Source organism: Lepidochelys olivacea (assembly GCF_965140295.1).
Source record: "Lepidochelys olivacea isolate rLepOli2 genome assembly, chromosome: 4".
NCBI lineage: Eukaryota > Metazoa > Chordata > Testudines > Cheloniidae > Lepidochelys > Lepidochelys olivacea.
This window is the reverse complement of record NC_140414.1, coordinates 121697104-121709425: the sequence shown is the minus strand read 5'-3', so window position 1 is coordinate 121709425 and position 12322 is coordinate 121697104. Positions and strand designations below refer to the sequence as shown.

At 42.5% G+C, this 12322-nt stretch overlaps 1 protein-coding gene across 1 annotated transcript in view; it reads right to left on the bottom strand.

Moving 5' to 3' along the window:
- Window positions 1-10923, bottom strand: part of CLNK (cytokine dependent hematopoietic cell linker) — a gene marked incomplete at both ends in the record, with an annotated part of 148918 nt that extends 137995 nt beyond the window's left edge. Inside the window, one exon of the mRNA XM_084625768.1 lies at window positions 10792-10923. Within this exon, the coding sequence (XP_084481894.1) occupies window positions 10792-10923 (132 nt within the window). The remainder of the gene's footprint in view (window positions 1-10791) is intronic.
- Window positions 10924-12322: the final 1399 nt, after the last annotated feature.

Sequence of the window (12322 nt, the reverse complement as noted above, 5' to 3'; positions counted from 1 at the left end):
ATGAACAATCCTCCCAACACTTGCACCCCCCCTTTCCTGGGAAATGTTGGATAAAAAGCCTCACCAATTTGCATAGGTGACCACAGACCCAAACCCTTGGATCTGAGAACAATGAAAAAGCATTCAGTTTCTTACAAGAAGACTTTTAATAAAAATAGAAGTAAATAGAAATGAAGAAATCCCCCCTGTAAAATCAGGATGGTAGATATCTTACAGGGTAATGAGATTCAAAAACATAGAGAACCCCTCTAGGCAAAACCTTAAGTTACAAAAAAGATACAAAGACAGAAATAGTTATTCTATTCAGCACAATTCTTTTCTCAGCCATTTAAAGAAATCATAATCTAACACATACCTAGCTAGATTACTTACTAAAAGTTCTAAGACTCCATTCCTGGTCTATCCCCGGCCAAGACGACTACAGACAGACACAGACCCTTTGTTTCTCTCCCTCCTCCCAGCTTTTGAAAGTATCTTGTCTCCTCATTGGTCATTTTGGTCAGGTGCCAGCGAGGTTACCTTTAGCTTCTTAACCCTTTACAGGTGAGAGGAGCTTTCCCCTGGCCAGGAGGGATTTCAAAGGGGTTTACCCTTCCCTTTATATTTATGACAAGTGTAATTTACTCTTTCACGTAGCACAAGACCCAGGGATCACACAATGAAATTAATAGGCAGCAGGTTTAAAAAAAGGAAGTACTTCTTCACACAACACACAGGCAACCTGTGGAACTCATTGCCAGGGGATGTTGTGAAGGGCAACACTATAACTGGATTCAAAAAAGAATTAGGTAAATTGATGGAAGATAGGTCCATCAATGGCTATGAGCCAAGATGGTCAGTGATGCAACCCTATTCTGAGTGTTCCTAGCCTCTGACTACCAGAAGCTGGGAGTGGATGGCAGGGGATGGATCACTTGATTGGCTGTTCTGTTCATTCCTTCTGAAGCATCTGGTATTGGTCACTGATTGGGGACAGGATACTGGGCTAGATGCACCATTGATCTGACCTGGTATGACTATTCTTATGTTCAGATTGCAGCTCCAGTTTCAGAGCTCTCAACTGTGGCTCCATTTCCTTCTCCATCACAGTAAATATATAGGATAATCCGCTGGGGGGCAGTTTGTAAGACATCATGGTCTTGGGTGCCAGCAGTGCAGAGACAGTACTACACTTCACATCTTCTTCACGTCCAATACAAATAGAACCATTTCCCAGCTATGCTAGTGTCTGAATGGAATCAGCACATCAGAAGAACAACTGTCTGAAACTAAAGCCAGCCATAATAGTGGTGATTCTGGTGGGAACAGAGGAAAATGTGAAGAGCTAACAAACACTATATAATCACCCTCTCTCTAAAATAGTACATAGCCTTGTCCTTTTAGACTCCTCACAGGTACTGGATACTAAATAGCAATGTCTACAAAAAATGCCTTCTTCAATGTAGTCTCTCTGGAAGGCTCTGTCCCAACCTGACTAACACAGACTTGGCGATAAGGCATTCCAATCTGAGAATGAAACTACAGTCAAGAAATATCGCCAGATGGTGTAATACAGAGCAGTCCACTGGAACAATACAGGTTGTTGTAAGTATATGTTGTAGGTGTTCCGATAATTTCAATGACTCCCTATCAAGTTCCAAGGTCTTGATCTTCATTGCCAATTGATCCCATCGGTTTTAATGGGTTAAGCCTGGGCAATATCAAGAATCAGCTGGGCCCGGTGTGACCATGACATTTGTACTGGTCAGGAAAAATCAAAACTCTCTCCAACGAGTGAATCTAGTGGAAATGGGAGAAAGAGCCTTTTTGATGACGGCATGTGTTTGTGGAACTTCCTTCTATGAGGAGTAGACTGCCTTTGGTCAAAGCAAGGCCTTCCTCTTTGCCAATTTCTCCAACAACAAAATAAATAATTATGGGATGAAAAACATCTTTCTGTGTGCAGGAAAAAGGGGAGAGAAGCAAACAACTTATGGATGCCCTGGTGATGCATGTAGTATAGATAAAAGGATGTTGTAGGCTGTAGTCTAGAAACCAAGTAATTCCCATTTCATCTTGGGTTACATACTATTCCTGGCCTGGAATTACTGGGAACATAACAGATGAGTGCAGCTTTTGTGTTCATTAAATTTTAATTTGATAAAATGTCTTATGTCGCCCAGAATAAATTTCTTCAAAAATGCCATATTCTGTTCCTCTGATAAATGTCTGGTGAACCTTTTAACTGTGGTTAATTTTTTAAATAGATTCTTCTAACCCTTCAGCATAAATTGTGCAGTATTGTAGTTATCTAAAAAGTCTGAAAAGAGGTGTCTGAGACATGATGCTTCTGTTCATTAGTTCTATGGTACTTCTATATCTTAACTTTTACTATTAGTGTGCTAGATGGCTATTTACACTCATTTAAGTGATAAAGCAAATCTGTAGAGTGATCATGCTGAAAATGAACAGGAAATAATTTACAAAACTGTATAGAATATCATAGATATAATTTTATTCCAAGAGAGAGACTAAATTCCTTTTGCCTGACTGATTTTGGCTTTTATAGATAGATCCTGACTTGGACTATATGCCTGGCCAATGTGTATGGAGAGGTGAGGATTCCCTTTATAATCCTGCACAGGCTACCAGATGCTGGTCTAGGCATACAAAAATAAGTGCGCATTGTATGGCCTCTGATTCCTCTCCACTCATTCTTGCCTTCCTGGGCACAGGTGCTGAGGGATGGGCTAGCAGTGAGTGGAATCTTGCCTCTGATCCTCAGACTGCTCTGGGCAGCTGGGTTGCTGCAGGGAATATTTTAATTTGCTGCTGGCCTACGTCAGCCACAAATTACATGCCATGGAGCTAGACAAAAAACAGGGAAGGAAGTGGACCTCAAAGGGGTGTCCCGGGGCTATTGTGGGGGTGGTGCCATTTATACTGTGTTCAGGTTTGTACCTCAATGCACAGTCTGGCCCTTAATTGTTAGCCATTAGTTAAAAATAAAGGGCCAGCCTCTGCCACCCTTAATTGCACTGAGTAATATCTTACTGAAATCAATGGGATTACTTGGGAAGTAAGGACCAGATCCTCAAATGTGCCTAATCCCCATTGGCACTACTAAGCACTATTCAGCATGAGAGAGACTACTTGGTATTAGTAAAGGCAGAAGAATCTGGCCCAAAGTAATTACATTGTTTTTTTGAAACATATTCAAATGCAGATCTGACTGAATAATTAAATTATTTGATACTATCATCTTAAAATAAGAGTTCTGAGTGGATAATGGGGTACCACTCCATTATTATTCATGAATATATGGAAGACTGTTGGGCAGTTGTGAAAATATTTCAATCCACACATTTTAATTTTAGCACAAATGATTATTCTTCCAAAAATTGTATCAGAAAGTGAATTGTTGTTCTATTAAAATGTTTGTCATCCAATCAGGGATTAGAAACAGCATCATGCAATTGAGCCTACCATGTCACAATACTAATACATAGTAAAGAATGTGGCTGAAGCAAACTGTTTAACCCATACTCTGAGAATTATTCATCCAAACTACTCTGCATATACTTACTAACAACACATCGCAGACCATACAACTATCACAGACCATACAAGTGATGTTGGGTCCAGTCAGTGTTTGAATGGGAAACTTCCAAAGAAAATCCAGGGCTACAGGAAATGGTGTCAATGATTCAGTAATTGGTGCTCTGTCCTCTAAGCCAGTACAGAGCCAGAGCAGTATAGTGAAAGAAGGAATTTTGTTGTGTGAAAGTCCAGTGTTCCAGAGACGTTAACCTCTTAAGGATTCCATGGCTTCCTTTCAAAGGGTGTGTTTAAAAGCAGTGTGAATGCCTGGCTGTGTCCTAGTTTGTGTAATTACATTCTGCCTACCTAAATTTTCCTTGCAGTTAAATCTTTTTTATTCTGCTTCATTTCCTGCCTGAGACTGGTTAGCTGCTTAATGGCACAGTAACTGGTCGTGCTGTTGTTTGTTAGTAAAGCAGAATGGGTGGCATTTAAATGGCAGCTGATGTGACCCTAGTATAGCCATATATAATGTACTTTGGGCTGAATGATATTCTGTAGAACAAATGCAGTGGTGATGCATAAAGAGATGCAAGTTATACATTTGTAAGTGGATCTGAGTCTAAAGGAACCTAACTAGGTGTAACTTGCATATTAAGAGGGCTGGAAGAAGATGTAAATTACATCTACTTAGATTTGGGGCCAGGCTTGCTAGAGTAATCAGGAGGGCATTAAACTAAAAGTGAAAGGGGGAGAGGGGAAAGAGGACAGGTATGAGCACTCAGCACAAAACTGAGATGTTGAGAATAAAATTAATCAAGGAACCAAAGGACATGAACAGAAGAAATTCTTTAGTTAATAGACTAATGCTAGCAGCCAGGGTAACAAACAGGAGGAATTGGAATTGCTCATTTATGAGAATAAATTTGATCTAGTTGGTATTACTGAAATCTGGTGGGCTGATTCTCATGACTGGAATGTTAAAATCAATAGTTAAATTTATTTAGGAAGGATCGAGTAGGCAGCGGGGAAGTGTCACTGTCAAAAATGGCATTACCTATTTCTGAGTCACTGACAATTTGGAAGAAAATGATCTTCAATGCTTATGGATCAGTGTCCTAACAGACAGCACACAATATGGGGTATTGCTTGCGGTCTGCTACAGACCACCAAATCACACTAGGGAACAGGATGACTGACTCCGAACACCCTATATATAGAGTGTAGGGGGAAAGAATAAGTTTGTGATCATGGGGGACTTCAATGTGAATGGCATATGCTGCAAGCATCAAGCGGCCAGTATTAAAAGATCTCTGGAATTTCTAAATATTATAGATGACAATTTTCTACCTCAGAAAGTGTTGCAGCCAACACAGGGGAATTCTATATTACATCTTGTCTTGACAGATAAAGAGCAACTGATCGCTGAAGTAAAATTTAATGGTAACTTAAACACAAGTAATCATGACTTGATTGCACCAGCCATGCAGGGGTCTATAGGGATGTCAATTCCTAGTGAAACTGAGAGGAGCGGGGGTTGGGACAGGTGTTGCTACCTGATGGGATGGATGCTGTCTAAAGAGTTCTAGGCACCATTTGATCCTCCCTTCTCCAGTGTTTATAGACAGAGCTGACTGGACTCAACTGAGAGTCCTCGTTTCTGCTCAGCGATTACTAGCGCTGACATCACGGAAGAGTAGGTGTGGGGATAGCGTTGCATTAGAAGACAACAAAGAGGCAACAGCTGAGAGGTCCCTACTAACCAGTGAAATCATTAAGAGCTGAAAACAGTTAGAGCTTGGCCAAGTGGTGGATGCTCTGCATGTAACATCACTGAAGTGCCAGTGAGTGGCAAGCAGCAGACGTAATACAGCGACAGAGGTGGCAGAGATAGCAGCAGCAATGAGTCAGTTTCAGCAGCACCGGGGAGAGAGGTGAACCCCCATGAATGCACCTCTCCGAACTCAGAGTCCTCACTGACCAAGGACAACCAACAGTGAGTGGGGTGCAGCAGAGGGGGACAGGGAGTGGCGTGTTGAAGGAACAGTGGTTCATTAGACATTCACACCTCAAAGCAGGAAACCGAGGCAAAGGACACTGCCTGACATAATGTGGGGTGAGTGTAATGTTTTCAAATTGTGGCTGTGGTGTTTTCCCCCAATTAATGCTGGGTTCTCTTTTCCTTTTTATTAACTTTTCTTTTGCTATACACAGACTCAGCACTTGCAAGTGGGGAAGTATTGCCTCTTAGAGGTGCTCAGGGTGGTGTTTAGTTTTCCCAAATTACTGGGAAGGGGCTTGAGCCAGTTCTATTTTGTATTATTAAGAGGAACCCCTAGATATTGAACCTGGCCCTTGTTGCTGACTCCATCTGGCAGAAAGAATACACAATGATTAGACTTGAACTCCATCTATTTTGCTTAACGAAAAGAAGGTTAAGGGGTGACTTGATCACAGTCTGTAAGTCCCTACATGGGGAATAAATATTTAACAATGGGCTCTTCAGTCTAACAGAGGAAGGTATAACACAGTCTAATGGCTGGAAGATAAAGGTGGACAAATTCAGACTGGAAATAGGATGTAAATTTTTAATGATGAGAGTAATTAATCACTGGAACAATTTACCAAGGATCGTGGTGGATTCTTCATCACTGACAATTTTTAACTGATGATTGGATGCTTTTCTAAAAAATATGCTCTAGGAATGATTTGGTCCGTGCTATATTGGAAGTCAGACTAGATCACAATGGTCCCTGCTGACCTGGAATCTATGAATCTGTGAATGTGGCCCTATAAATGTAATGGTCCAAATTCATCCAGTGAATTCATAGGAAGGATGAATTTGGACCACAGTCTATTTGTCTTTCAATGTATTCTTACTTTGATATTTTAGTGCCAAATAATACTGGTACAGTGCTAGTGAAATAAACAATGGAAATGGAAATGAAAGCAGAGTGAATGGGACATATAACTTTAATTGTAAAAAGATTGTGAAAGTATTTGATATTTTTTAAACTTTATACTTTGTATTAAGTTTTGATTAATGTTATACTCAGGCACATCCCTAATTATTAATAATTAGATAATCAGTGAAACTTTTATGAAGTAATGATGGTTCATTACTTCAGTAATTAGGTTTGAAAGACAAATTTTATGGAGGTTGGATGACTGTATTTTTTCTTTAGTTGTTATTTCCTCCTTCATCTTTGAATAATACCCGATCTTAGTGTACAAGTGTACTTACTGCGACTCCCATTGTATGGGATGAACATGTCCACTGCTAGATCTGTTCAGGGGGTGTACTATGCACCATTACATTGCTGAACAGTTCTGGTGCATACATGGCATGGGGCCATGGCTGTGCCACCTTTCTGCCCCCTTCGAGTGTCTAGTGCTCAAGGACTGCTATGACTAAATGAATTCTCTGCTCTGGGGAACACAAAGATTTCAACTTCCCTTAGCCTTCTTGTGTGTCCGTGGATACAACATTGACGGCTGCAGCCGTCAATGACTCTCTTGTATTAGCAATATTGCTCGTGTAGCTTGTATAGTTGTACGCTGTTAGGGCTTCAGAGTAACAGCCGTGTTAGTCTGTATTCGCAAAAAGAAAAGGAGTACGTGTGGCACCTTAGAGACTAACCAATTTATTTGAGCATGAGCTTTCGTGAGCTACAGCTCACTTCATCGGATGCAACCGATGAAGTGAGCTGTAGCTCACGAAAGCTCATGCTCAAATAAATTGGTTAGTCTCTAAGGTGCCACAAGTACTCCTTTTCTTTCTGTTAGGGCTTATAGGTCAAATTATCTTACCCACCCAAATAGTTCCACTGAAGTCAGTAGAACTACTTGTAGCAGTAAAGTGAGCAGAATTTGTGTCTACATCCTGTGTAAGCTGGAGCTGCCTTTAAAAGGCAACATGATCACACAAAGTAGAGCAGATCTGACACATTCTATCCTTTGGAAGGACTGAGAAGCAGACATAAAAACAAGTAGAGAAACAATAGCTTCTTTATTGTAATGCTAATTTCAGAGTAAATAGCTATTTTGTAAGTAATGGTAAGGTTAGGAATCATTCAACCACCAACTGTTATTGCATCATGTATTTGTTAAACCGGACATGGAGTCTGACTTACAAATTAATGGAATAAAAGAATGGTTTGTAACCACTGTGTCACAAAGGAGTACCTGCATAATGTATGCCTTTATTTGAGCATACAAACATTCTCTATTATAAGAGAGGAAGGATGGGTCAGTCAGGGTGCTGACTTAGGACTTTGGAGAACTGGGTTCAGTTCCCTGCTTCCTGGGTACCCTCTGTCAAGTCCCTCTGACTCAGTTCCCATCTGTAAAATGAGGATAATAATATTTCACAGGGCTGTTATGAGCCTAATACATTAAAGATTGTGAGGTGCTCAATTCCCTAACAGGGGCCACCTTAGATAAATTATGGTTTTATTACTATTTATATTTTAGTAGTGCTTAGAGGCCCCAAGTAGGGATCACTGCCCCACTGTGCAAGGCAATGTAGAAACAAGTAAAACAGAGACAATCCCTTCCCCCTAAAGCTCAAAAACTAGATTATGGTAATATGCATACAAATGGGGATTGGATGAGTCACGGTATCATAAGAATCGGTGCATTTTCATAACTAGTAGTCAGAAGCCAATCATTGAAACAAGTTCCAACCTATTGTGTCAGAAAATGCAGCTTGTGTAACCTGAACTCTTCAGTTGTCTAGCACAAGGAAACTACCTGGTGTATCTTTCATTTCACATCCCAGTACTTCTGCCTTGTCAGCAAACAGAACAGATGAGTGAGCGAATCCAAACAGCACTCAGTCACATGATAACAGTTGATTCTGCGACCTAATCAGATAGGAAATCTTACTGCTACCTAAAGGATAGCAGAGGATAAAATAGTTCCTGGATTTCCACAGAGCTCCTATTGGAAGAGAGCAAGGAAAAATACTCTAGGATTCTATGTTGGTTTTCATATTGACAGATTTTAGAACAAGTTATTTAGAACTCTTCTACAGTACATAAAAAAGAAATTTTATATCCAAACACACACAAGTAGAGCTGGGAGGTCTTAATGACAGTGCTGAAAGTGATCAGAATATGGGATTTAAAAGCAATTTATGTTTAGAATCAACTACAAATGGCAGAAAAACAGTCTGTGTCTAGAACATAAGTCATATATTCCCTCTTACATCTGTCCCTTAAAAATAATGGAATATTTTTTTTTACTGGAAAAATATATGTAAACAGATACTGTTACCATGTCATTAACTACCGCCATCAAAAACAACTGGAAACCTACGGGAGAAATGTATTAATACTTCCAGCAATAATCTATACGACAAATAAATAGCCCTGATGTCTTTTACAAAGATATATGAAAATACTATGCATCATTCTGAGGAATAAATTCAGTTACAGAGGTCACCCATAGAAGCTATATAAATATCTAAATGATTTAAGGTCTTTTCTGGCCACGATAGTTGTACCGCTTTAACTGGTGTAATTAAAATGGTACAACACCCCTAATGTGGACATAGTTATATCAATATAAAAATGTCCTGTATTAGTACAGCCTAGTCCCCTTCCCATATTGAAAAGGTGCTCTATATGTAAAGGTGTCTTATATAACTGTGTCCACACCAGCAGCTGTAGTGGTATTTACATTAAATCTCAGGAAAAGCTTCCTAACTGTAAGCATAGTAGGATAATGGACCAGGCTGCCTAAAGAAGTCATGGAAGCTCCTTTGTTGGAGGTTTCCAAAAAGAGGCTGGATAGCCATCTGTCTTGGATGGTTTAGACACAAAATATCCTGCACCCTAGCAGGGGGTTAGACTAGACGACCCTGGCAGTCCCTTCTAACCCCATGGTTCTATGATTCTAACTATATGATTTAAAAAAAAAATCACAGCCCTAACCCAAAATGGTGTTCTGGTAAATCAGGCCAAAGTATATGCAGTATCCCCTAGACATTCCCTGTACTAGGGAAGATTGGAAATATTTTAAAGGCAGCTGTTGCATGTTGATGGAGTGAGGGTTGATTGAATGAGGGGGGAGAATCATATAGTTTTACAGTTAATGGTGTTTCCAAATTCAAGTGGTGCTTGATGATTGGAGTCACCCTGTGGTTATTAGCTAGGGCAGGGAGCCTTGGAGACATTCAGATCTGAGCAGTGTGTTGAGTTCCTAAAGACCGGTGGCAAACAGTGGCAATCTGGATAGAACTGGAGGGAGTATGGGAGGAAGGCAGAGAGATTATATTAACTGAAGGAATGAGCAGGTAAAGCAAAGGGGAGTGTAACGAATGCAAGGAGAGATGGGGAAGAGAAAACAAACAAATAAAAGCATAAATCAGAAGCTGCTCCAGTTTGGAGGAAAGTTTTTCCCAGGAAAGATGGGCAGAGGCTTAGTGAAGAGAAGAAAAAAAATAAATAGGAAAACAAAAAGGGAGGGAAATGATAGAAACAGAGGAAAGAAGGGGAGGGAGAAAGAACTAAAAATGGCAGCAGAATCAGACTTCTGCTTTTTAAATATTAATATTTGAAGGTATTTCTCTGTAGCCTCTCTCTGATTTATCCCATTTGTGAGGTGCTGCACCAGCCATGTCCAGGAAGTCAGTACAATGACGATTGAATAGGAATGCTGATTTTTATAACTGAATGTCCACCCCTTCCCTAGCCACATCCTTCCCTGCAAAAATAAAATTAGTTTGCTGTGCTCCTCAGTCTAAGCCTTGAACTACTGGTAGCTGAGGAAGATTCCCCTTTAGCAGAAGTAGTGGACTAGGCATATATATTTAGAGAAGAAGAACCTGGGTTTTATCTCTAATGCCAAATATAATGTATGTGGTTTAGCTGACAACCAGCCTGTCTTCAGGCAATCATTAATTGTGACATATGAAAGGCAGGGGCCAAGATGAGACTAACCACTGAGTGAAATGAAAAAAAGATGCCCTTGGGTTAATCTTATAACAAGTCCTATTATATCCAGCTACTTAATTTTAAACTTAAAATTTTACAAAAGGTATGGCACCTACTACTCTTAAAAACCCATTTGTAGGCTTTAAAAAGTTGTCATTTCTTTTACTGAGCTCTCTTCCTGCCATGCTATTCAGGTCATATCTTTTCATAATTTCATTCTTCACTCTCTTCAGGAACATTTCTGACTTCAACCATCGCTTCTCGGCTCCTTGGAACTAAAATCAAAGTGTAGTGTCTGTTCTTATCAGTTTAATCTCTTTTGATGAACACTTACAACACCTGCTCTGAAGATGGATTCTCCTGCTGCCATTTTTGAAAAAAATCGATGCTGCTTTGAAGATGTATTCCGCTGCATCTTCTTTGGAAGAAAATCCTCTCTCTGCTCCTGAGACATCCCCAGCTGCATCGTGTACCGCTATGGCTGCTGCTCCACGGAAGGTCTCTTGGACAATGACTATGAAGAAGATCCTAGGTGCCTCCAGGACATTGCAGACCAGCAGCACGAAGGGGAAGAACGGTGCCTCCTCGAAGGACCCTCTCTGAGATGCTGCTCCAGAAAGATCCTGCATCCTGAGGCTGGCCTGTCGGGACATCACAACCAGAAGGAACATCCTGCCCCCGACACCGCAGCAGCACCAGCTGCTGAGGGATAGCCCCCGCACTTTCCAGGAGCTGCCAACGGAGAGCCCCCCGGCTCTCGAGCAGCACCAGCCGCCAATGGAGAGCTCCCCTGCTCTCCAGCTGCAAGATGCTCTGAGGTGACCACCTCCCACCCCTGCAGCTGCCCAGGTCCCTGACACTGGTGGTGCTCTCGCTGCTCTACACACCATCAAGGTAGGAATCCCCACAGACGGGACCAGCATCTCTCCAGAGACCATCCAGAGGGTCACCAGCACCTTGCCGGATGCCTGCCCAGCCTCAGGAACCATCCAGAGGGACCCCAGGACCTTGCCAGATGCCCACCCAGCCGGACCTCTCGACCCCACCCACCCACACCAGGAAGAACCAGCCAGCGATACCACCAATGCTGCTGGAACCCCCCCGCTGCAAGGTAATGAGGACAGCATCTACCTGCAGTACCCCCTCCCTGCGGATGTGCTCATCTGCCCCATCTGCTCTCCACCCCAAAGCTTCCACCTCCTCGGTGGCGTCACCAGGCACCTGAAGAAATGCCACAACAAGCGGGTCGCCTTCAGCTGTGCCCTCTGCAGTCTGCCCTTCGAGACACAGAAGCAACGCAAGAAGCACCAAGTCGCCTGCAGGAAACGCCTCAAGGGAACAACACAGTCTCCTGCCCCGGCTCCCAGCCCTCCTGCTGCATGCCGGCCCGCTGCTCCTGAGCCTCAACAAAGAAAACCTACCTTGCAAGCTGCCGTCAAGAAGCCTGCCCCTGTCGCCAGGCCAGTGGAACAGGATGCTGCAATCGAGAAGGTACCTGCTGCCTCGGGGAACATTACCCAGGTCCTCGCCAGCAGGAGGCCCGTCTCACCCTCCCATGTCGCCAAGCAGATCTCCATGCAGAGACAACTCAGTGCTACCTTGCCACCTGTCCAGCACGTCCCCGTCCCCAGAAGGATCAGTGCCCCACCGCGCATAGCTGCTCGAGATCCTATCACTGGAAGAGCCAGCGCCGCCCCTCGGACTGCCCTGCAAACTCCAACTGCTGAAGGAGCCAGAGCCATGTCTCAGACCACCCTACGAGCTCCAGCAGCCAGAGGAGCCAGTGCCAAGCCTCAGACTGCCCTGCCAGCTCCAACCATCGGAGGAGCCAGTGCCACACCCCAGACCACCCTGCGACCTCCAGT